Here is a 25,797-nt window from a genome sequence, read left to right as displayed (position 1 = left end):
AGACATTTTGCTGGATATGTGCTGGACAGATAAGACAATGCTGATACACATAAGTCGGCTGTGTCGCTTGGTTTGTTAAAATGAGTGGTTGGGGAAACAGCATTTTACACAGAGTCTAAGGTCAACTTTGAACCTCCTGTATGCATACATGAGCTTCCTCCTTCATGTTGTCTGCAAAATCTCATGGATTGAACTCAATATAGAGTATTTGCCATGGAATTCCCCCCAAATAAATACTTTACTAGCAATAATATAAACTGTAATTTTGCAGTATACTGTAGAAATAGTGGTATTTTATAATAACTACATTTCAACACAAAATAAATTACCTAGACTATATTGATGTTGCAGACTCAAAATGTTTATTCAAGCTATTGGCATACGTATGACCCATGGTTGGATACGTATGATCACTGGTTGGAATAAAGTCCAACATCCTACTGGTTTTCATGGCATATGGTTGGTCAGCACTGCTCCAGGTAGCTCCAGTCCAGACATTTTACTCATTGTCTTTATACTTTCCACAGATGACAGATTCCCTCCCGATGCTACAGTTGAGTTTATCTTTTCCAGTGGCCCAGACAAAATGAAAGGTGATTATTAGCATATGCTGTCATTTTACTGCACTTGTTTGAATTTTAATTTCACTTTTTTCTATGCTTGGTATCAAAATGCACACTCTAGTCCATGGATGCCTGAAGAATGACATCGCTGTCAAAGTGGAGTATAACACATCAGATCCAGTAGTGAGATGGGATTCCTATGAGAACTTCAACCTTCGCCACCAAGACAGCATGGAAAGTAAGGCATGCACTCAGGTGTAAAAATGTCTAATTGGAATGCCACCACAGAAGGTGTAGTTTGAGAAGGTGAACTTGATCATTATCTCTGATTCTCTTTTCTTACAGATATATCTCATACAAGAGGCCCTCTAGATGGTAGCTTATATGCCCAGGTGAGGAAGCGAAGAGGGCCAGGCTCAACTGCCTCAGCAGTTTCACCCAATGGATGTCTCAACAGCAGTCCAACAGTGAAGCCCCAAGTTCAACTGAGGGAGTCCTCTAACCTCACAGCCCCACATGAGAGAGAAACCATTGGTTGTTCATCAAAAACAGGAGACAAAAAAGATAGCACAAATGAAAAAACAAGGGGTTTGGAAAAGGAGCGGGAGACTGAAATTTTGGATGATGGAAGCCCGTCAAGTCCAGAGAGGTTGAGGCAAGATGGCTCATGTTGTCATCGTGCAGGTATGAGGTGCCAGGATGTGGCATGGGAGAAAGAGAAAGAAACACTTCTTTCAAATGGCCACTATCTCAGCCAATGCAACAGCATTAAAAAGCATCCAAAAAGTCAAACTCTGCCTGCCCTACCATCCAAATCAATGTCCTCACCCACTCATGTGGAACTCTGCCATCGACACAGTGCCCATCCATTACCCAAACTACCATGGGAACATCCACCACCACCACCACCACCCCTGCCTTGTCTCCACAGGCCCTTCTACCATTACCCCTCCACTGAACACACCCAACCACACAGCCACACCCTTCCAGCCTCAAATAGACTCTGCACTGGGGAAGAGTGTCATGTCTTCCATTACTCAAGCCATGGCCCTTCCCCTCACATCTCTCATCAGTCTCTGCCCTCTAGCCCTTACAGAGAAATGTTCTTCAGCTCTCCAACACCATCCTCAGGTTGTCTTTGTCGGGAATGCTCCAGCAGACGAGACCGCCATTCACTCAGGTCATCTCACACATTGCACTCAGAGCAGTCAGAAAACCCACACTGGTCTCCAAACACAGGAATACAACAAGCAAGGGAGGGGACTCCACTTTGGGAAAGCGAAAACCCCTGGGAGGTGTCAAGAGAGGCAGAGTTCTGGCAGCGCAAACCAGCAGTGCCAGCATACCGTGTGTGCCCAACTGCTTTCAGTCACTCTCCAAACTCAAATCAACCTCGAATTATTGCCAGACCACACCAAGGTTACTCCAGTCCACAGTCTCTGATGGATTTGCGGGATGGAGCCAGTAGTGGGTACCATACTCCACCCCAGCCTCCCCACTCTTGCCCTTGCTCTTCTTACCAGTCATCCCCTGCTGAGAGCCATGAGAGTCGGGGTTACGTCTCAGGCTACCACTCTGGATCAGCATCTCCTTTGTTCACCAATAGTCCCTCCCAAGGACAAAGCAGAATCCCTGAGATTACATCTGCGTCCAGGAATCAGCAGCACTCTGACCATCACAAAGGTAAATGCAAAAGGGGTCAGTTAGGTCAATGAAGTAGAAATAGTCTTGTTGGTGTTAATTTTCTCTAATTTCTTTCATCTCATTGTTTAATCTTACCTGGCAAAGTAGAAAAGGTCCAGACTGATGTGGAGGATGACATATCCCATGGTTCAGATGGCAAATCTGATTCTAATGGCCAATCAAGCTCACATGGACTGGACTCTGATCATGACTACACTCTTATTGGTGGCAGCAGTCCCACACACACTGAAGACAGGTGAAAGTGATTTCCTTTATCTGCTGTAACTGAAAAAATATATAACATTTTAGACTGCTATTTTTCATGCTTTGTCTCTTTCTCAGTGTAACTGTAGACAGCACTCCTCAAAGCCAAGAGACTACAGACTCTACACATCTGGAACCTAGTAGAAGTGGAAACAAAGCTACCACAGCATTACTGACAAAAACATACAACCAAAGAGTCAACATATCTAAAAGCACTGCACAAGGAACACATGAGCATGCTCAGAGTACGAGCACTATAATCAGTATGGGATCAACCAAAGTCACAGGAAGTGCTGAGAGACCAAAGCGATCAGAAGCATCAGGTCAGCCCTCTATCATCATCCCCTGCACCCCGGTCCAAGTGCAGCTCAACGGTTCTGTTCTGCCTGTGGACACCCATTCGGACACCAACAGAGTTGTAAACACTCCGTCCAGCTTCACTTCTGCCCCATCTTACCAAAATTCTCCTGTTAACTCTCCAGAGTTGCGATCTTCTCCGCAGTGCTCTCCACGGACTCCAGACACAGATAGCTCAGCCAACATCAAACCTCCGTCACCTGTGCCAGACGGATATAACACACCAACCTTCCCCTTGGCATCATATTACTACCCATTACTAAACGTACCGCGTGTCCCATACACGGGGTACACAGCGGTCACCATCCCCACCTTTCAGCCCCCACTGCCAGAGAAGAAACGCCTTTCCTCCACACCAGGAAGTGTACATGAACACAATTCTCTTCTTCAGACCTCCTCAGCACCTACTAGTCCACTTCATGTTACATTCTCATCACCTGTAGGGGAGCAAAGTCGAGGATCTTCAAACGCCAGCTGGACAGAGGAGTCAGAAATCCGGGTTAATGCCAAATTTGTCCAAGATAGTTCTAAATATTGGTACAAACCAGGCATCACCAGAGACCAAGGTGAGGATTGAAAACTGTGATGGAGTGACTGATGATGTGGAACATTAATTTCTCATGCTGAACAAAACCAGAACAAATATGTGATAAACATCTTGTATCACCATATAAAATGCCTTTTTACAAGCATCACATGTATCATAAAACTTAATATGTCTCCTCTGCTTTAGCAATAGCTGTACTGAAAGACAAGGAACCTGGAATGTTCCTCATTAGGGACAGTAACTCCTTCCAAGGGGCCTATGGTCTGGCCCTCAAGGTGGCTACCCCTCCTCCTAATGCCCACATCACTGGCAGTAAAGGTATCTAAAATGAATGCATTTATTTTTTTCAACAATAAGTTGCAGATGTGATTTACTTCATTGGTTCCATGAAGGAAATGACATGTTATAGCAGCAAACAAATATAAATAGGCTAATATACTGTAAATATGCAGCACACTGTTAACACACTAATAAACATATGCCTCAGTAGGCTTCAAAAGTTCAAAGGAACTTAATGTCCATTTGAAGCCACCAGTAGACTCTCAAAGATTCAGATTCTTTATTCTCATTAGCTCCTTGGTTTTGGATGTGTTCAGGAGCGGGTTATTTTCTCTACACCACACTGTCAGCTGTTCCACCTCGTCTCAGTAGGCAGACTCATCTCCTCCAGTGATACAGCCTACCACTGTGGTGTCATCCACACATTCAATGGAGGTGTTGCTGGTGTGGATAGGGGTACAGTCAGAGGTGTAGATGTTGGAGAGCAGCGGGCTCAGCATGCAGCCTTGAGGGGAACCGGTGCTGAGTGTGAGAGCTGTGGATATGTGGGGGCCAATCCTGACTCTCTGTGAGTGATCAGACAGAAAGTCCTTAATCAGCAGTTTCCCCACAAGGCCATGGGGGAGGATGGTGTTGAATGCTCTGTTGACCTGTTAACCTTGTAAGTGAATTGTTATGGGTCTGAAGTGGGGGTTATGAATGACATGCTGTGACTTCTAACCAGTTTTTCAAAACACTTCATCACCACCGGTGTGAGTGCAACAGGCCTGTAGTCACTGAGGCTGGTCATTGGGGGATTTTTGGGTAGGGGGACTATGGTGGAAGCCTGCATGCATGATGGGACGGCAGACTGTGTCAGGGACCGGTTGCAGATTTTGGTGAAAATCCCAGCAAGCTGGTCTGCAAAGTCTTTCAGCAACCATCCAGAGATGCTGTCAGAGCCCGTTGCTTTGCGTAGGTTGACACCCCTCAGTGTGCGCCTCACCTCGTGCTTCCCCACTGTGAAGTTGCTACTGGCGGCTGGCAGTAACATGGCTGCTCCTGGTGTCACAGTCTCAAAGCAAGCAAAGATGAGATTTAACTCTTCTGCCAATGTGGCATCACCTTCAACAGCTCTGATGCTGGGTTTGTAGTTGGTGAGGTGCTGGACCGCCATCCATGCCTGCCTGCTGTTGTTGCTGGCCAGGTGGTCGTCGATCCTCCTCCTGAAATCCTCCTTGTCCTTCCTGATGCCTCTCTACAGGTTGGTGCGGGCTGTGCTGTAGAGAGCCCTATCACCAGCTTTGAAGGCAGAGTTTCTCTCCTTCAGCAGCTGCTTCACCTCCCTGGTCATCCAGGGTTTCTGATTGGGGTAGACCCAGATGTGTTTCTCCACTCTGAGCGTATTTGTTGTTATCTATCATCCACCTGATCATTACTGTGAGTTTCTCTGTGAATTTTCTGACCTTTTGTCTGACTTAGTGCTTAGCTCAGATAGTGGGCGATTTTAACATCCACACAGATGCTGAGAATGACAGCCTCAATACTGCATTTAATCTATTGTTAGACTCGATTGGCTTTGCTCAAAATGTAAATGAGTCCACCCACCACTTTAATCATACCTTAGATCTTGTTCTGACTTATGGTATGGAAATTGAAGACTTAACAGTATTCCCTGAAAACCCCCTTCTGTCTGATCATTTCTTAATAACATTTACATTTACTCTGATGGACTACCCAGCAGTGGGGAATAAGTTTCATTACAGCAGAAGTCTTTCAGAAAGCGCTGTAACTAGGTTTAAGGATATGATTCCTTCTTTATGTTCTCCAATGCCATATCTGAAAAAGAGAGCCTTAAATCAGAAGTGCCTGACTCCATGGTATAACTCACAAACTCGCAGCTTAAAGCAGATAACCCGTAAGTTGGAGAGGAAATGGCGTCTCACTAATTTAGAAGATCTTCACTTAGCCTGGAAAAAGAGTCTGTTGCTCTATAAAAAAAAGCCCTCCGTAAAGCTAGGACATCTTACTACTCATCACTAATTGAAGAAAATAAGAACAACCCCAGGTTTCTTTTCAGCACTGTAGCCAGGCTGACAAAGAGTCAGAGCTCTATTGAGCCAAGTATTCCTTTAACTTTAACTAGTAATGACTTCATGACTTTCTTTGCTAATAAAATTTTAACTATTAGAGAAAAAATTACTCATAACCATCCCAAAGACATATCATTCTCTTTGGCTGCTTTCAGTGATGCCGGTATTTGGTTAGACTCTTTCTCTCCGATGTTCTGTCTGAGTTATTTTCATTAGTTACTTCCTCCAAACCATCAACATGTCTATTAGACCCCATTCCTACCAGGCTGCTCAAGGAAGCCCTACCATTAATTAATGCTTCGATCTTAAATATGATCAATCTGTCTTTATTAGTTGGCTATGTACCACAGGCTTTTAAGGTGGCAGTAATTAAACCATTACTTAAAAAGCCATCACTTGACCCAGCTATCTTAGCTAATTATATGCCAATCTCCAACCTTCCTATTCTCTCAAAAATTCTTGAAAGGGTAGTTGTAAAACAGCTAACTGATCATCTGCAGAGGAATGGTCTATTTGAAGAGTTTCAGTCAGGGTTTAGAATTCATCATAGTACAGAAACAGCATTAGTGAAAGTTACAAATGATCTTCTTATGGCCTCAGACAGTGGACTCATCTCTGTGCTTGTTCTGTTAGACCTCAGTGCTGCTTTTGATACTGTTGACCATAAAATTTTATTACAGAGATTAGAGCATGCCATAGGTATTAAAGGCACTGCGCTGCGATGGTTTGAATCATATTTATCTAATAGATTACAGTTTGTTCATGTAAATGGGGAATCTTCTTCACAGACTAAGGTTAATTATGGAGTTCCACAAGGTTCTGTGCTAGGACCAATTTTATTCACTTTATACATGCTTCCCTTAGGCAGTATTATTAGACAGCATTGCTTAAATTTTCATTGTTACGCAGATGATACTCAGCTTTATCTATCCATGAAGCCAGAGGACACACATCAATTAGCTAAACTGCAGGATTGTCTTACAGACATAAAGACATGGATGACCTCTAATTTCCTGCTTTTAAACTCAGATAAAACTGAAGTTATTGTACTTGGCCCCACAAATCTTAGAAACATGGTGTCTAACCAGATCCTTACTCTGGATGGCATTACCCTGACCTCTAGTAATACTGTGAGAAATCTTGGAGTAATTTGTGATCAGGATATGTCATTCAATGCGCATATTAAACAAATATGTAGGACTGCTTTTTTGCATTTGCGCAATATCTCTAAAATTAGAAAGGTCTTGTCTCAGAGTGATGCTGAAAAACTAATTCATGCATTTATTTCCTCTAAGCTGGACTATTGTAATTCATTATTATCAGGTTGTCCTAAAAGTTCCCTGAAAAGCCTTCAGTTAATTCAAAATGCTGCAGCTAGAGTACTGACAGGGACTAGAAGGAGAGAGCATATCTCACCCATATTGGCCTCTCTTCATTGGCTTCCTGTTAATTCTAGAATAGAATTTAAAATTCTTCTTCTTACTTATAAGGTTTTGAATAATCAGGTCCCATCTTATCTTAGGGACCTCATAGTACCATATCACCCCAATAGAGCGCTTCACTCTCAGACTGCAGGCTTACTTGTAGTTCCTAGGGTTTGTAAGAGTAGAATGGGAGGCAGAGCCTTCAGCTTTCAGGCTCCTCTCCTCTGGAACCAGCTCCCAATTTGGATCAGGGAGACAGACACCCTCTCTACTTTTAAGATTAGGCTTAAAACTTTCCTTTTTGCTAAAGCTTATAGTTAGGGCTGGATCAGGTGACCCTGAACCATCCCTTAGTTATGCTGCTATAGACTTAGACTGCTGGGGGGTTCCCATGATGCACTGAGTGTTTCTTTCTCTTTTTGCTCTGTATGCACCACTCTGCATTTAATCATTAGTGATTGATCTCTGCTCCCCTCCACAGCATGTCTTTTTCCTAGTTCTCTCCCTCAGCCCCAACCGGTCTCAGCAGAAGACTGCCCCTCCCTGAGCCTGGTTCTGCTGGAGGTTTCTTCCTGTTAAAAGGGAGTTTTTCCTTCCCACTGTCGCCAAGTGCTTGCTCACAGGGGGTCGTTTTGACAATTGGGGTTTTTACGTAATTATTGTATGGCTTTGTCTTACAATATGAAGCGCCTTGGGACAACTGTTTGTTGTCATTTGGCGCTATATAAATGAAATTGATTTGATTTGATTTGATTTGATTTTGATCTACACGGTTCTTAATGTAACACAGTACAGTGTCTGTAAAAGCATCCAGGTCCTCATCCTCAAAGATGCCCCAGTCAGTGCTGTTGAAGCAGTCCTGCAGCTGCTGAGATGCACCGTCTGGCCATGTTTTTACCTTCTTAATGGTGGGGTAGATTTCCGGAGGGGGGTATATGCAGGGGGATGAGTTGCAGAGAGTCTTACTTAATATTGGTGTAAACCTTGTCCAGTGTATTTGCTCCTCTCGTGGCACATTTGACATGTTGATGAAGTTTGGGAAACGCTGATTTTAATTCCACATGATTAAAGTCACCTGTGATAATGTGCACCACCTCCAGATATTGGTTCAGCTGTAGGCTAATGTTGCTATGTAAAGGTCCGAAGGCCGAGCTAGTATTAGCATCCGGTGGAATGTAAACAGTGGTTAGCAAGACTCCAGTAAACTCCAGAGGAAGGTAAAATTGTCGGCATTTAACAGGCAAATATTCCAGGTCTGGGGAACAGTGGCTAGCTACCATCGCTATATTGTTACACCAGTTGTTGTGGATGTACATATACATAACCCTCCTCCTTTGTTCTTACTGGAGTCACTGGTCCTGTTGAGGCGCCGCATTGAATAGCATGCTAACTCAATAGCTGAGTCTGGGATGGATGAATGTAGCCAAGTTTCCATAAAGACTTGGACAAAGCAGTCTCTGATGAAGTTTTCCGAGGCCACCTGCAGCGTCAGTTCATCCATTTTATTAGTGAGGGATATAACATTGGCGAGGGAGAGGCTGGGAAGCGGTGGTTTGCATGGCCGCTTCTGTAGCCTGGCTTGTCCGCCGGCCCTGCATCCCAGCTTTTGCTTGCACTCCCTACACGGCCTCCATTTCCTACACGTTGGGATGGTGATCCACAGAGAGCCGGGGTCCCTTGTTATGTGTACCAGGATGTTGTATGAACGAGAAGAGTCTATTGTAACACTTCTCTTGCAAATAAATAAATAAATAAATAAATACAGTGGGGAAAATAAGTATTTGACCCCCTATCAGTTTAGCAGGTTTTCCCACCTACAAAGAATGGAGAGGTCTGTAATTTTTTTCGTAGGTACACTTCAACTGTGAGAGACAGAATCTAAAAAAAAAAAAATCCATAAAATCACATTGTATGATTTTTAAATAATTAATTTGCATTTTATTGCATAAAATAAGTATTTGACCCCCTACCAACCAGCAAGAATTCTGGCTCTCACAGACCTGTTAATTTTTCTTTAAGAAGCCCTCTTATTCTGCACTCTTTACCTCTATTAATTGCACCTGTTTGAACTTGTTACCTGTATAAAAGACACCTGTTCACACACTCAATCAATCACACTCCAACCTGTCCACCATAGCCAAGACCAAAGAGCTGTCTAAGGACACCAGGGACAAAACTGTAGACCTGCACAAGGCTGGGATGGACTACAGGACAACAGGCAAGCAGCTTGTTAGAAGACAACAACTGTTATGATTATTTATTTGAAAGTGAAAGAAACACAAAATGACATGTCTCCCTCGGTCTGGGATTCCATGCAAGATCTCACTTTGTGGACTAAGGATGATTCTGAGAAAGCTCAGAACTACACAGGAGGACCTGGTCAATGACCTGAAGAGAGCTGGGACCACAGTCACAAAGATTACATTAGTAACACATGATGCTGTCATGGTTTAAAATCCTGCAGGGCAGCAAGGTCCCCCTGCTCAAGCCAGCACATGTCCAGGCCCGTTTGAAGTTCACCAGTGACCATCTGGATGATCCAGAGGAGGCATGGGAGAAGGTCATGTGGTCAGATGACACCAAAATGGAGCTTTTTGGAATCAACTCCACTTACCATGTTTAGAGGATGAGAACAACCTCAAGAAAACCATCCCAACCATGAAGCATGGGGGTGGAAACATCATACTCTGGGGGTGCTCTTCTGCAAAGGGGACAGGACGACTGCACCATCTTGAAGGGAGGATGGATGGGGTCATGTATTGCGAGATTTTGGCAAACAACCTCCTTCCCTCAGTAAGAGCATTGAAGATGGGTCATGGCTGGGTCTTCCAGCATGGCAATGACCCCAAACACACAGCCAGGGCAACTAAGGAGGGGCTCCGCAAGAAGCATCTCAAGGTCCTGGAGTGGCCTGGCCAGTTTCCAGACCTGAACTCAATAGAAAATCTTTGGAGGGAGCTGAAACTCCAAACCTGAAAGATTTGGAGAAGATCTGTATGGAGGAGTGGACCAAAATCCCTGTTGCAGTGTGTGAAAACTTGGTTAAGAACTACAGGAAACGTCTGACCTCTGTAATGGCAGACAAATGTTTCTGTACCAATTGTTAAGCTCTGTTTTTCTAGGGGGTCAAATACTTATTTTTTGCAATAAAATGCAAGCTAATTATTTAAAAATCATACAATGTGATTTTCTGGATTTTTTTTTTTTTTTTTTTTAGATTCTCTCTCTCACAGTTGAAGTGTACCTACGATAAAAAATTACAGACCTCTCCATTCTTTGTAGGTGGGAAAACCTGCAAAACTGACAGGGGGTCAAATACTTATTTTCCCCACTGTAAGTGCCTCTTAAGTCTGGACTTGAAAGTATCTACAGAATCTGATTGTTTTATTGATGCAGGGAGATCATTCCACAGAACAGGGGCACAATAAGAGAAAGCTCTGTGACCCAGAGACTTTTTATTCACCCTTGGGACACAAAGTAGTCCTGCACCCTGAGAATGCAGAGTCAGTGATATGTGTCGACGCAGGTTGAGGAGCAGACCTGCGTCTGACGGAACCCAGCGCTACAAATAACCAGAAAAGCGGTTCCAAAAACAATATATTTATTTCACCCGCTGGTGCATAAAAAGTGTAAAAACAAAAATAACGTCCTTCTGGTGGAGTGAAGGCTGGCACGCTCTCCAGCGCCCAAAAGGATCGAAGCCCGGCGCTCCTGGACCCACTACCACCGCCAAACACCCCCCAGGTGGACACGACAAACCGACTCTCTGCGAAGCATAGAAGAGGTGAGGTAAGTTAGCAGTTACAACTAATATCCTTCAAAAGCCACACACTATCAGCAACACATGCAGGTCTGTATTTTAAGCTTTATGCAAATGAGCAGCTTCTCACAACAGGTGGAGGACCACTTGTCCGCATGCCACAGCAGTGAGAAGCGAGCTGCACAATCCTCATCACAATTCAAGTATACTGCGTAACAAAATACCAAGTTACTATCAACAATTAGTCAAACACTTAATCACCTTTGATGTGTGCTGACAGCATGTGTCCTCACCCTTCCTTGCTTCACGGGCTCGATGTGTCAAACCCAGGCGCGGTCCTCAGCGTCTCACAAATGAACATCACAAGGTCGAGTTCCCGGCAGTTCTGCTTGAATCACACATGACTTAAATGCAGAACGCCATCCAATTATCTGCTTCAGCTGAAAGTCTTTAAGGTTGCATGTGAGCACCATTCACAGGTGCTGCACATGATGTTGATGAGGGTGAAGGATTCTTCAGCCAGCACCTTCTCCACAGACAAATCAGTTCTCATGCCACCTGGAGAGCAAAGAAAAGAAAAGAACACCAAAATATCCAGCCACACCCCCCAACACACAACAGTCAGGGCCGGTACGTAGGGTTTAAGTAGGTCAGCTAAGTAGGGAGGTGCCACTACATGAACAATTTTATAGACTAGTAGCAGAACCTTAAAATCTGATTTCAGAGGGACAGGAAGCCAGTGAAAAGATGACAAAATGGGTGTAATGTGGTTGAACTTTCTTTGATTGGTGGTTGGTTTCACAGTTGGTCTAAAAATCTGACAAACTGAGCATCACATAAATTTTATTTTGCAATTGCAAAGGATTACAAAAAATGATCAAACTGAAGGTAGGGGAATCCCCCCACCCACCCACCAAAAAAACCAAAGTATTGTTCTTTTGCCTTTATGTGTTTCTGTTGTTATAGCAGCAGATGATAGTTGATCAAATTTTAGGTGTTTTTGAAGCATCAACCTCCATTCTCTAAATGAGAGACTTGTTGAAATGTGTTCTTCAGAAAGCCAGGAGTAATGATTTGGGTTTTCATTATATTTTAGGAATCACAGATTTCCATGCAGATCCAGTATTTGCCCATCTCTTATCTTTTCCAGGGGATCCTCTGGAACAGCTGGTGAGACACTTTCTCATCGAGACTGGACCACGAGGAGTGAAGATCAAAGGCTGTCAGAATGAGTCCTACTTCGGTTAGTTCCACAGTCAACACAATTGCCACAATATATCTCACATATTCAGTTATTGATGAGAAGCAGAACCTCATGCTTTGATGTTTCACCACATTGATGAAATGCATTTTATTCATTCCTTCTCAGTGTACCTTTGTCTACTCTTGTGTGCTTTCTAATATCTTTCTGTCATCCTGTCAGGAAGTTTATCTGCTCTGGTGTACCAACATTCAATCACTCCCATCTCTCTGCCATGTGTGCTTCAGATCCCAGAAAAGGGTAAGCTCTGTATCAGTACATTTAACAACAAAGATTCTTTTATTCCAAAATTAAGAATCACTTGTTTTAAAAAATTTAACCATAACAGGATAAAATGAAAAAAGTCTGGGGATGTGAAGAACTAAATGCTAATAATTGGAAGAAATCGGGGTCCCCCCAATCTACTGTCTGTTAAAGCTACAGTGTGTAGGATTTAGTTTGGTTTATTGGAAGACATGGAACATAGTATTCATAACCATCTGTTCATTAATGTATTTATCTGTAACTACGGATCAATATGTTTTCACACGCTTAGAATAAGTCCTTCATATCTACAAGGGAGTGGGCCCCCTCATGGACACCGCCATGCTGCAGTGACATGTTGCTGCAGTAGCCAGTGTTGCCACAGTTACTTTGAAAAGTTACTTTATTAGTTACTTTATACAGTTACTTCATTAGCAGCTGCGGACAACTTGTCGGCAGCTGCTGAATGTACAACCCCAATTCCATTGAAGTTGGGACGTTTTGTAAAATGTAAATAAAAACAGAATACAATGATTTGCAAATCCTCTTCAACCTATATTCAATTGCATACACCACAAAGACAAGATATTTAATGTTCAAACTGATAAACTTTATTGTTTTTGTGCAAATACTGTATTTGCTTATTTTGAAATGGATGCTGCAACACGTTTCAAAAAAGCTGGGACAGTGGTATGTTTAGCACTGTGTTACATCACCTTTCCTTTTAACAATTTCCTTTTTGTATTTTGCGCTTCATAATGCGCCACACATTTTCAATGGGCGACAGGTCTGGACTGCAGGCAGACCAGACTAGTACCTGCACTCTTGTACTATGAAGCCACGCTGTTGTAACACGTGCAGAATGTGGCTTGGCATTGTCTTGCTGAACTAAGCAGGGACGTCCCTGAAAAAGACGTTGCTTGGATGGCAGCATGTGTTGCTCCAAAACCTGGATGTACCTTTCAGCATTGATGGTGCAATCACAGATGTGTAAGTGGCCCATGCCATGGGCACTAACACACGTCCATACCATCACAGATGCTGGCTTTTGAACTTTGCGCTGGTAACAATCTGGATGGTCTTTTTCCTCTTTTGTCCGGAGGACATGACATCCAAGATTTCCAAAAACAATTTGAAATGTGGACTCATCACACCACAGCAAACCTTTCCACTTTGCGTCTGTCCATTTCAAATGAGCTCAGGCCCAGAGAAGGCAGCGGCGTATCTGGATGTTGTTGATGTATGGCTTTCACTTTGCATGGTAGAGTTTTAACTTGCATTTCTAGATGTAGCGACGAACTGTGTTAACTGACAATGGTTTTCTGAAGTGTTCCTGAGCCCGCGTGGTAAGATCCTTTACACAATGATGTCGATTTTTAATGCAGTGCCGCCTGAGGAATCGAAGGTCACGGGCATTCAGTGATGGTTTTCGGCCTTGCCGCTTACGTGTAGAAAGTTCTCCAGATTGTCTGAATGTTCTGATTATATTATGGACTGTAGATAATGGAATCCCTAAATTCCTTGCAATTGAATGTTGAGAAACATTGTTCTTAAACTGTTGGACTATTTTTTCATGCAATTGTTCACAAAATGGTGATCCTCTCCCCATCTGTGCTTGTGAATGGCTGAGCCTTTTGGGGATACTCCTTTTATACCCAATCATGACACTCACAATTAGTGTCCTCAGTTCCCAAACGCTTATTGAGTGTTGTTAGAAGAAAAGGTGATGTAACACAGTGGTAAACATACCACTGTCCCAACTTTTTTTGAAACGTGTTGCAGGTATCATTTCAAAATGAGCAAATATTTGCACAAAACAATAAAGTTTATCAGTTTGAACATTAAATATCTTGTCTTTGTGGTGTATTCAATTGAATATAGGTTGAAGAGGATTTGCAAATCATTGTATTCTGTTTTTATTTACGTTTTATACAACGTCCCAACTTCACTGGAATTGGGGTTGTAGCTAATAAAGTAACTCATAATACAACTTGGTTATTTGTAAGATTGAGTACTCAGCAAAGTAACTAATAGCTACTGTGGCAACATTGGCAGTAGCCCTAACAGGGATGTACTTTGTCCATCTTTCGCATTTTCCACTGTGGCTGGAAGACCATCAGTGGTTGCATGAATCCACATCAGGTCAAGCAAAATCGAGCCTGGTGACGACATGATGCAATCTGCAACCTCACCACTAGATGGCACTAACTTCTCCACACTGCAGCTTTAAGTAGAGCCTGTGTTGTTTCAGATCTGGTTGGGGAGCTTCAAGAGACTCAGAGCGTCACCAGCACCAGCACCGCCGCTGACCTCCTCAAACAAGGAGCAGGTAGATGATGTAGTATCGTTGCAATACCCATTTTTGCCCAGTAGAGCCCATTCTAGCTTGATATATTCTTTGCACTGACACGCATGTTTGTGCTATTTTCTCTCTCTCTCTCTCTCTCTGTGTTAAGCATGCAGCGTACTCTATCTGAACTCTGTGGAGACCGAATCACTGACGGGGCCGGAGGCAGTTTCTAAGGCAACCAAATGTACTCTGGCGCTGAGCCCACGTCCTGTGGCAACAGTCGTCCACTTTAAAGTGTCTACTCAGGGAATCACTCTGACCGACAGCAAAAGGAGGTACACCTTTGGTGTTACAACACGCTGTCAAAACAACAGTGTTCATTGTTAACGGTGCATTTACGAAAAACCACAGTAACTATATAAAAAGTGTTGTGGTTACTCTGGTGAATTTCAGCTATGAGGACAGTGGGATGTGTTGAGACACGGTGTGTAACTTTGCAAAAACAATGTCGGACTCTGTTGTTTTCTCTGGGCCCCTCCCCAATCAGACCGGGAGTGATATGTTTAGCCGCATGTTCTCCTTGAATTGCTGGCTGTCTGAGTGGTGTCCAAAAAATGAGGTGGGCTTCATTGATAATTGGCAAAGCTTCTGGGGAAAACCTGGTCTTGTTAGGAGAGACGGCATCCATCCCACTTTAGAGGGAGCAGCTCTCATTTCTAGAAATCTGGCCAATTTTTTGGGATCCTCCAAACTGTGACTGTCTAGCGTTGGGACCAGGAGGCAGAGCTGTGGTCTTATACACCTCTCTGCAGCTTCTCTCCCCCTGCCATCCCCTTATACCCCCATCCCCGTAGAGACGGTGCCTGCTCCCAGACCACCAATAACTAGCAAAAATCTATTTAAGCATAAAAATTCAAAAAGAAAAAATAATATAGCACCTTCAATTGCACCACAGACTAAAACAGTTAAATGCGGTCTATTAAACATTAGGTCTCTTTCTTCTAAGTCCCTGTTGGTAAATGATATAATAATTGATCAACGTATTGATTTATTCTGCCTAACAGAAACTTGGTTACAGCAGGATGAATATGTTAGTTTAAATGAGTCAACACCCCCGAGTCACACTAACTGTCAGAATGCTCGTAGCACGGGCCGGGGCGGAGGATTAGCAGCAATCTTCCATTCCAGCTTATTAATTAATCAAAAACCTAGACAGAGCTTTAATTCATTTGAAAGCTTGTCTCTTAGTCTTGTCCATCCAAATTGGAAGTCCCAAAAACCAGTTTTATTTGTTATTATCTATCGTCCACCTGGTCGTTACTGTGAGTTTCTCTGTGAATTTTCAGACCTTTGTCTGACTTAGTGCTTAGCTCAGATAAGATAATTATAGTGGGCGATTTTAACATCCACACAGATGTTGAGAATGACAGCCTCAACACTGCATTAATCTATTATTAGACTCTATCGGCTTTGCTCAAAAAGTAAATGAGTCCACCCACCACTTTAATCATATTTTAGATCTTGTTCTGACTTATGGTATGGAAATAGAAGACTTAACAGTATTCCCTGAAAACTCCCTTTTGTCTGATCATTTTTAATAACATTTACATTTACCCTGATGGACTACCCTGCAGTAGGGAATAAGTTTCATTACACTAGAAGTCTTTCAGAAAGCGCTGTAACTAGGTTTAAGGATATGATTCCTTCTTTATGTTCTCTAATGTCATATACCAACACAGAGCAGAGTAGCTACCTAAACTCTGTAAGGGAGTTAGAGTATCTTGTCAATAGTTTTACATCCTCATTGAAGACAACTTTGGATGCTGTAGCTCCTCTGAAAAAGAGAGCTTTAAATCAGAAGTGTCTGACTCCGTGGTATAACTCACAAACTCGTAGCTTAAAGCAGATAACCCGTAAGTTGGAGAGGAAATGGCGTCTCACTAATTTAGAAGATCTTCACTTAGCCTGGAAAAAGAGTTTGTTGCTCTATAAGAAAGCCCTTCGTGAAGCTAGGACATCTTTCTACTCATCACTAATTGAAGAAAATAAGAACAACCCCAGGTTTCTTTTCAGCACTGTAGCCAGGCTGACAAAGAGTCAGAGCTCTATTGAGCTGAGTATTCCATTAACTTTAACTAGTAATGGACTTCATGACTTTCTTTGCTAACAAAATTTTGACTATTAGAGAAAAAATTACTCATAACCATCCCAAAGATGTATCGTTATCTTTGGCTGCTTTCAGTGATGCCGGTATTTGGTTAGACTCTTTCTCTCCGATTGTTCTGTCTGAGTTATTTTCATTAGTTACTTCATCCAAACCATCAACATGCTTATTAGACCCCATTCCTGCCAGGCTGCTCAAGGAAGTCCTACCATTATTTAATGCTTCAATCTTAAATATGATCAATCTATCTTTGTTAGTTGGTTATGTACCACAGGCCTTTAAGGTGGCAGTAATTAAACCATTACTTAAAAAGCCATCACTTGACCCAGCTATCTTAGCTAATTATAGGCCAATCTCCAACCTTCCTTTTCTCTCAAAGATTCTTGAGAGGGTAGTTGTAAAACAGCTAACTGATCACCTGCAGAGGAATGGTCTATTTGAAGAGTTTCAGTCAGGTTTTAGAATTCATCATAGTACAGAAACAGCATTAGTGAAGGTTACAAATGATCTTCTTATGGCTTCGGACAGTGGACTTATCTCTGTGCTTGTTCTGTTGGACCTCAGTGCTGCTTTTGATACTGTTGACCATAAAATTTTATTACAGAGATTAGAGCATGTCATAGGTATTAAAGGCATTGCGCTGCGGTGGGGTTGAATCATATTTGTCTAATAGATTACAGTTTGTTCATGTAAATGGGAATCTTCTTCACAGACTAAAGTTAATTATGGAGTTCCACAAGGTTCTGTGCTAGGACCAATTTTATTCACTTTATACATGCTTCCCTTGGGCAGTATTATTAGACGGTATTGCTTAAATTTTCATTGTTACGCAGATGATACCCAGCTTTATCTATCCATGAAGCCAGAGGATACAACCAATTAGCTAAACTGCAGGATTGTCTTACAGACATAAAGACATGGATGACCTCTAATTTCCTGCTTTTAAACTCAGATAAAACTGAAGTTATTGTACTTGGCCCCACAAATCTTAGAAGCATGGTGTCTAACCAGATCGTTACTCTGGATGGCATTTCCCTGATCTCTACTAATACTGTGAGAAATCTGGAGTTATTTTGATCAGGATATGTCATTCAAAGCGCATATTAAACAAATATGTAGGACTGCCTTTTTGCATTTACGCAATATCTCTAAAATCAGAAAGGTCTTGTCTCAGAGTGATGCTGAAAAATTAATTCATGCATTTATTTCCTCTAGGCTGGACTATTGTAATTCATTATTATCAGGTTGTCCTAAAAGTTCCCTAAAAAGCCTTCAGTTGGTTCAGAATGCTGCAGCTAGAGTACTGACGGGGACTAGCAGGAGAGAGCATATCTCACCCGTGTTGGCCTCCCTTCATTGGCTTCCTGTTAATGCTAGAATAGAATTTAAAATTCTTCTTCTTACTTATAAGGTTTTGAATAATCAGGTCCCATCTTATCTTAGGGACCTCGTAGTACCATATTACCCCATTAGAGCGCTTCGCTCTCAGACTGCGGGCTTACTTGTAGTTCCTAGGGTTTGTAAGAGTAGAATGGGAGGCAGAGCCTTCAGCTTTCAGGCTCCTCTCCTGTGGAACCAGCTCCCAATTCAGATCAGGGAGACAGATACCCTCTCTACTTTTAAGATTAGGCTTAAAACTTTCCTTTTCGCTAAGGCTTATAGTTAGGGCTGGATCGGGTGACCCTGGACCATCCCTTGGTTATGTTGCTTAGACGTAGACTGTGGGGGGGTTCCCATGATGCACTGTTTCTTTCTCTTTTTGCTCCGTATGCATCACTCTGCATTTAATCATTAGTGATCGATCTCTTTTTCCTGGTTCTTTCCATCAGCCCCAACCAGTCTCAGCAGAAGACTGCCCCTCCCTGAGCCTGGTTCTGCTGGAGGTTTCTTCCTGTTAAAAGGGAGTTTTTCCTTCCCACTGTGGCCAAGTGCTTGCTCATAGGGGGTCGTTTTGACCGTTGGGGTTTTCATAATTATTGTATGGCCTTGCCTTGCAATGTGGAGCGCCTTGGGGCAACTGTTTGTTGTGATTTGGCGCTATATAAGAAAAAGTTGATTGAAAATTGATTGACACCAGATTTTGTTGTGGTACAACTTGTAAAATCTTTGCATTGTGGCGTAACAGCTAGTGTGGAATACCAACGCTGTCATACTGTTGTGTTTTCACAGGTTATTTTTCAGGAGACACTACCCAATAAACAGTGTGACGTTCAGCAGTGTTGACCCACAAGACAAGAGGTGGGTCACTGAGACTCTGATTAAAAAATGAATGCGTCTCAACATGTAACTGCACTGTGTTTGTGTGTGTTTCCTGCTACTGCACAAATACTGATGTGGACTTATATTTTATATATAAATATAAGGTCTGCATGTCTGTTTATTTCACCCTCTGTGAGAGGTGAATGAATGCTGTCTGTGCCTGGTCTCCATGTTTATGTTATTTATGTTTTTCTGCATTTTGTCGCTTTGTTTCTCTCTCTGTGCCTGCCCACGCATCAGGTGGACTAACTCTGATAACACGCCAAATAAGTAAGTGTTTGCATCGCTGGTGTGACATCCTTGGTGAGTGATGTCAGGGTAGACACTAAAGGGTGGCCAGTAACTTTTCAAACTTACTGGCCCACCTTCAGATTTTACTTGCCACCCTTTCTCTTGATTTCTCTTATGGCCCTCTGAGCCAGTGAACTATGGTAATCGAAGCGGGCCTGAAATTCTTTTGCCTTAAATTTTGGGCTATGGGACTTGTATAGGTATAACAGGCTATCTGTGTATGGCAATTGGGCAGCGCAGTCTCGTTTGTGAGCAGGCGCCAGAGGTGGGCCGAAGTCACTGTCAAGTCATTCTGAAGTCATGAATCGTCAAGTCTCAAGTCAGCTTGCAAGCAGTTGGTGGTCATTATGACTTGAGACGTGACTTGAGACTTGCCGATTCATGACTTGAGAATTACTTGCTGGTGACTTTGTCCCACCTCTGGCAGACGCTAAAGGGTTAAAATATGATGCATTTGACGCAATAATCCTACATCCGGGGACAGTCCATGTCTGTCCCCACTTTCTCTGACTTTTTGGGCAAATTACACAGCAAACAAAGTGAAAATGCAAAGAAAAGTGACGATGCAGTGGAAAGTGGACATTGTTGCAGTTTGTTTATGGCCCAAGGCTCAAACATGTTGAGGCGGTTGTGCAGGCGAGAGAACATAGCTACTTTGTCAAAGGGTGTATGCTGTCAACCTCTCCCATTTGCCTTGTCTTCGCTCCCCCAGTTGGAACCGAAAAAAACTGCACTGCTTCAGTGACTGCAACCGAAAACAAAACAGTACACCATCTTTCTGTGTGAAGTGATGCTGTGTTTGTGTTGTGCAATGGCAGGCTGTTGCCAGAAGTGGTCAAATCCCGCGATATCATGCAGGGGATCAAACAAGGCTGCGCTGCTCCATTAATCTGCAAATGAGTTGTTGGTCAAATATCTGAAGATATCATTTTCTTTGTGCAGTCACTTGTCTTTGGTCATGAGATGTCTTTGATTCTTTACAGGATGTTTGGTTTCGTGGCTCGTCGGACAGGTAGCACGAGCGAGAACGTGTGTCACCTGTTTGCAGAGATGGATCCTGAACAGCCGGCTGTGGCCATCGTCAACTTCATCAACAAAGTCATGCTGGGACCACAACTACGCAGATGAGAACTTCACAATGTTTCAGACTACTGGGAATCTGGAAAGGCATTTGTAGAAGAAATAAAACATTTCTCAGTGTGTTTTTGCAAATATTTAGGCAGGTGGCAGCACTCTGTCATGCTGTGTGGTTTTGTTTTGTTTTTTTATATAAAGGAATCAGTCAAACAGTTCTCTGCTCTGTGGGATAAATTATTGTTCATTAGTCTGTAGAGTAAGCACATCCAGAGGAAGCATCTGAGACCCAGCTTTGCCAAATAACATTCACTGAGGGTTTTTTTTTTTTTTCTACCGTCAATATAATTATTATCAGAAGTGCAACATTTTTGGTTATGTTTCAAACAATTCACATGACACATCCACTTTAGAAATGATGAGAATGATGATTGGGTGGAGAATGTTTCACATTTCTCACTCAGTGTTTCAAGATACAGTGAAGGTGGTTGAGAATGTGAGGGTAAAAGTAATGTTTTTAAGGTGGAAAGTTCAGGCAACTTTAGTCCAAAAACAAAGAGAAGGTCAAGTAAGTGATTTACTTTGAGAGATTTTGCATTCTGATTGTGTTACAGTTCATAAGCTTATCATATAATTCTTTGGCTACATTTAACTCAAGTATAGTTTTGTTTCCTCATAATCTACAATGATACAAAGTATTTTATTAGAATTATAATAGCACAGCGTACACAACACTACAATACAAGCGGCATTGATCTTTGTGGTCACTCGTCCTAGACTTTGAAAATTAACCCTCAAGCAACCAAACGTGACCGAGTGTGGTTATTTATTGACTTTACATTGGAATACTTCTATATAAATGATTGTTTTAGGGTTCTTCATATTTATTTCACTGTCTAATATATTAGGAGATGATGGACTAGTGGTTAAGGCGTTGGGCTTGAGACCAGAAGATTCTCTGTTCAAATGCCAGACTGATTGGAAAATTACTAAGGGCCCTTGGGCAAGGTCTTTAATCCCCTTTTGCTCCCAGTGTGTAGTGAGCACCTTGTATGGCAGCACCCTCACATCAGGGTGAATGTGAGGCATTATTGTAAAGTGCTTTGAGCCTCTGATGCAGATGGAAAAGTGCTATATAAATGCAGTCCATTTACCATTTTACCATATTTGTCCATCATCCTTTTCATCCTCACTCTGGGCATTAAGAATCAGTCTCAGTGTTTGTGCAGCTGTAAATCTTGCTATTCTAGGTCTGTTGGTCATGCTTCCCTGCAAAACAGTAAAATATAAGCGCAATCAGAGATTTCTGACGTCCACCACTCCGGTTCCAGATCACCTCCAAATCAGGTTAACAATCTGAGAATATCACCGGGGGGGGGGGGTGCGGCAGGTTTTTGTCTCCTCTGAGGTTAGAAGGTAACCTAAAGGTGACCTTCTAAATTAGAAGGTCACCTAATAAAAATGTCATAACTTACTGGACAGAACTAATTTAAAAAAAATGTATTTTCTTTGGATGAACCAAAGATGAAAAAGGGGGGAAACATATCAATTTTTCATTTATTTTATTTGATTTTTTTCACTTTGTACTTCTTTTGGGGGTTTGTGAAGTGTGGACTTGGGGCTCAGCCTTTCTTAGGTACAAGCACCGGAGCTCTGAAGAAAACAGGTTTGTATTTTGTTTTTCTTCTTGTCCTTACAAGCACCACACAGAGGACTGTACATCTGCTACTGAGTGCCCTTCTGATTTTAATTATTTTAATTTAATAAATCAAAAAAGAAATATCCAATGATAAGAAAAAACAATAATGTGCTGTATACAATGTGTTCAATATAGGTATCCATAGGAATCCATTTTTATTATTTTGTGTGTGTGTTTTGTATTTTTTACATGACTTTTTTTCCGTGTGAAGTGAGTTTAAAGAGTGTTACGACATTTTAAAACATAATTTAACAAAATGTGGAGCCTCTAAGCGAATATGAAGAACATTCAAATGAGGTTATCCTGTATTACAAAATAATTCACAAATATAAATGTATAAAGGGACATGACACCTTACATGAGAAAAATCCACTAACGTGAACATATTAGAGAAAACAATGCCTATAAATCATGTCGACTTAAAATAAAATAATGTTGGCCTTTTCATTGCAAATCTAGTCGAGAAAATAAACTTTGGCCCTGTTATAGCTTTATTTCACTCCCATCTTCCATTTAAAACTCACAGTAGGTTTATGTTTGTTTTTTGCTTTGTGTTTTCACATTAAGCCAAGGACTTAATTGTTGTGTAAAAAACGAATGATATTTTGAATTCGTCCTGTTTTGCCTTTGTGTGTTTTCTATAAACTGAGACCGTTTAGAGTCACTCCCGTACAAATATTATTTTTCATAATGAATTTTTATGCCAAAGAAGTAATATATTTAGCCATCTTGACTTTGTTTACACTATATTTGAAATGAAATTAAAGAAGTTATAATATAACCAAACAGGGAATGTGCCTCTTTTTTTAATTCGATATATTTTACCCTCTTCTACAACACCGTGATTCAACTTTGTGTTATTAGTACGTGTTAACATTTTTGTACATATATACTGCAAACGACGAAACAACTCTTGAAAAGTAAGAAAAGAAACATAGGTCCCGCCGAGATTTGAACTCGGATCACTGGATTCAAAGTCCAGAGTGCTAACCATTACACCACGGGACCTCGTGACATCTATTCAACGAAAACATCTTTTTGAGGGAGATAACGTCCTTCTAAGTTGTACTACTTGTTACTGGATGATGTCACACGACATTATCGCGACAACTTGTTTAAAGATTAACTGTAGTTCGTGAGTCCGTCGATATTTGTTTCAGTGTTATTTAATGAAATTCGCTGAAATGTGAGCGGCTCTATTTGTTCTGACGTTTTCTAAACGTTTTGTCTCGTGCTTCCCCCGCTCTCGAATTGTGTTTTAGTTATTAATTACGTTTTTATGCAGTCGATGGCTTTAGCGAATGTGGCTGTCAAACCGAAATATATTAAAATAGTCGCCACCAGACGGCGCCAGAACATTAAAAAAGAGTGAAGCTCACGGGATCGATTCCCAACTGTGGCCATTCTGTGTGGAGTTGGCATGTTCTCCCCAATGTTTGCGTGGGTTCTCTCCGGATGCGCGGCTTCATCCAAAGACATGCAGGTTAGGTAGACTGGAATCTTTTAAAGTGTGAATGTGTTTGTCTGTCTACAACCCCTGGCAAAAATTATGGAATCACCGGCCTCGGAGGATGTTCATTCAGTTGTTTAATTTTGTAGAAAAAAAGCAGATCACAGACATGACACAAAACTAAAGTCATTTCAAATGGCAACTTTCTGGCTTTAAGAAATACTATAAGAAATCAGGAAAAAAAATTGTGGCAGTCAGTAACAGTTACTTTTTTAGACCAAGCAGAGGGAAAAAAAATATGGAATCACTCAATTCTGAGGAAAAAATTATGGAATCATGAAAAACAAAAGAACGCTCCAACACATCACTAGTATTTTGTTGAACCACCTCTGGCTTTTATAACAGCTTGCAGTCTCTGAGGCATGGACTTAATGAGTGACAAACAGTACTCTTCATCAATCTGGCTCCAACTTTCTCTGATTGCTGTTGCCAGATCAACTTTGCAGGTTGGAGCCTTGTCATGGACTATTTTCTTCAACTTCCACCAAAAATTTTCAATTGGATTAAGATCCGGACTATTTGCAGGCCCTGACATTGACCATATGTGTCTTTTTGCAAGGAATGTTTTCACAGTTTTTGCTCTATGGCAAGATGCATTATCATCTTGAAAAATGATTTCATCATCCCCAAACATCCTTTCAATTGATGGGATAAGAAAAGTGTCCAAAATATCAATGTAAACTTGTGCATTTATTGATGATGTAATGACAGCCATCTCCCCAGTGCCTTTACCTGACATGCAGCCCCATATCATCAATGACTGTGGAAATGTACATGTTCTCTTCAGGCAGTCATCTTTATAAATCTCATTGGAACGGCACCAAGCAAAAGTTCCAGCATCATCACCTTGCCCAATGCAGATTCGAGATTCATCACTGAATATGACTTTCATCCAGTCATCCACAGTCCACGATTGCTTTTCCTTAGCCCATTGTAACCTTGTTTTTTTTCTGTTTAGGTGTTAATGATGGCTTTCGTTTAGCTTTTCTGTATGTAAATCCCATTTCCTTTAGGTGGTTTCTTACAGTTCAGTCACAGACATTGACTCCAGTTTCCTCCCATTCATTCCTCATTTGTTTTGTTGTCCATTTTCGATTTTTGAGACATATTGCTTTAAGTTTTCTGTCTTGACGCTTTGATGTCTTCCTTGGTCTACCAGTATGTTTGCCTTTAACAACCTTCCCATGTTGTTTGTATTTGGTCCAGAGTTTAGACACAGCTGACTGTGAACAACCAACAGCTTTTGCAACATTGCGTGATGATTTACCCTCTTTTAAGAGTTTGATAATCCTCTCCTTTGTTTCAATTGACATCTCTCGTGTTGGAGCCATGATTCATGTCAGTCCACTTGGTGCAACAGCTCTCCAAGGTGTGATCACTCCTTTTTAGATGCAGACTAACGAGCAGATCTGATTTGATGCAGGTGTTAGTTTTGGGGATGAAAATTTACAGGGTGATTCCATAATTTATTCCTCAGAATTGAGTGAGTCCATATTTTTTTCCCTCTGCTTGGTCCTAAAAAAGTAACTGTTATACTGACTGCCACAATTTTTTTTCCTGATTTCTTATAGTGTTTCTTAAAGCCAGATAGTTGCCATTTGAAATGACTTTAGTTTTGTGTCATGTCTGTGATCTGCTTTTTTCTACAAAATTAAACAACTGAATGAACATCCTCTGAGGCCAGTGATTCCATCATTTTTGCCAGGGGATGTATATGTGGCCCTGTGAGAGACTGGCATCCTGCCCAGGGTGTACCCCACCTCATGTCCTTTGACTGCTGGGATAGGCTCCAGCCCGCCTGTGACCTTTAATTGGAGTAAGTGGTTGAAGATGTGTGAGGAAGCAGTGGCCACTGAGAAAGTGCAGATACACTTTACACTTTTACGCTGATTCATGCAAATTAATTTGATTATATTATGGCTCTGTATGGCCTTGACATCTGATTAATTCTTCTCAAAATTGAACCATTTTGTCCTTGACTACCACACAATCTTTCCACCAATGTTTAATAGATGCTAGTTCCAAACTGTTTCAGTCTCAATCTCAATTTATTTATA

At 41.8% G+C, this 25,797-nt stretch overlaps 1 protein-coding gene and 1 non-coding gene across 5 annotated transcripts in view; one reads left to right on the top strand and one right to left on the bottom strand.

Annotated features, from left to right (window-relative positions):
* LOC117507203 (tensin-2-like) overlaps window positions 1-21,054 on the top strand; it is an 82,400-nt gene extending 61,346 nt beyond the window's left edge. Inside the window, exons 6-18 of one of the 4 annotated variants that reach the window (XM_034167014.1) lie at window positions 528-593; window positions 685-801; window positions 909-2,246; window positions 2,355-2,502; window positions 2,589-3,433; window positions 3,601-3,732; window positions 12,100-12,192; window positions 12,373-12,450; window positions 14,705-14,782; window positions 14,910-15,078; window positions 19,077-19,145; window positions 19,407-19,436; window positions 20,441-21,054. In XM_034167014.1, the coding sequence (XP_034022905.1) occupies window positions 528-593; window positions 685-801; window positions 909-2,246; window positions 2,355-2,502; window positions 2,589-3,433; window positions 3,601-3,732; window positions 12,100-12,192; window positions 12,373-12,450; window positions 14,705-14,782; window positions 14,910-15,078; window positions 19,077-19,145; window positions 19,407-19,436; window positions 20,441-20,585 (3,308 nt within the window). In that variant the 3' untranslated portion in view covers window positions 20,586-21,054. Of the gene's footprint in view, window positions 1-527; window positions 594-684; window positions 802-908; window positions 2,247-2,351; window positions 2,503-2,588; window positions 3,434-3,600; window positions 3,733-12,099; window positions 12,193-12,372; window positions 12,451-14,704; window positions 14,783-14,909; window positions 15,079-19,076; window positions 19,146-19,406; window positions 19,437-20,440 lie in introns of all 4 variants that reach the window. The other 3 variants (XM_034167012.1, XM_034167016.1, XM_034167015.1) reach the window with 3 other exon arrangements.
* Window positions 21,055-23,166: 2,112 nt separating this feature from the next.
* On the bottom strand, window positions 23,167-23,238 carry trnaq-uug. The gene has a single exon. It is a non-coding gene; the product is annotated as a tRNA-Gln (tRNA).
* Window positions 23,239-25,797: the final 2,559 nt, after the last annotated feature.

Source organism: Thalassophryne amazonica, chromosome 3, assembly GCF_902500255.1.
Source record: "Thalassophryne amazonica chromosome 3, fThaAma1.1, whole genome shotgun sequence".
In the NCBI taxonomy this organism is placed as follows: Eukaryota; Metazoa; Chordata; class Actinopteri; order Batrachoidiformes; family Batrachoididae; genus Thalassophryne; species Thalassophryne amazonica.
This window is presented reverse-complemented; position numbering and strand designations above follow the sequence as displayed.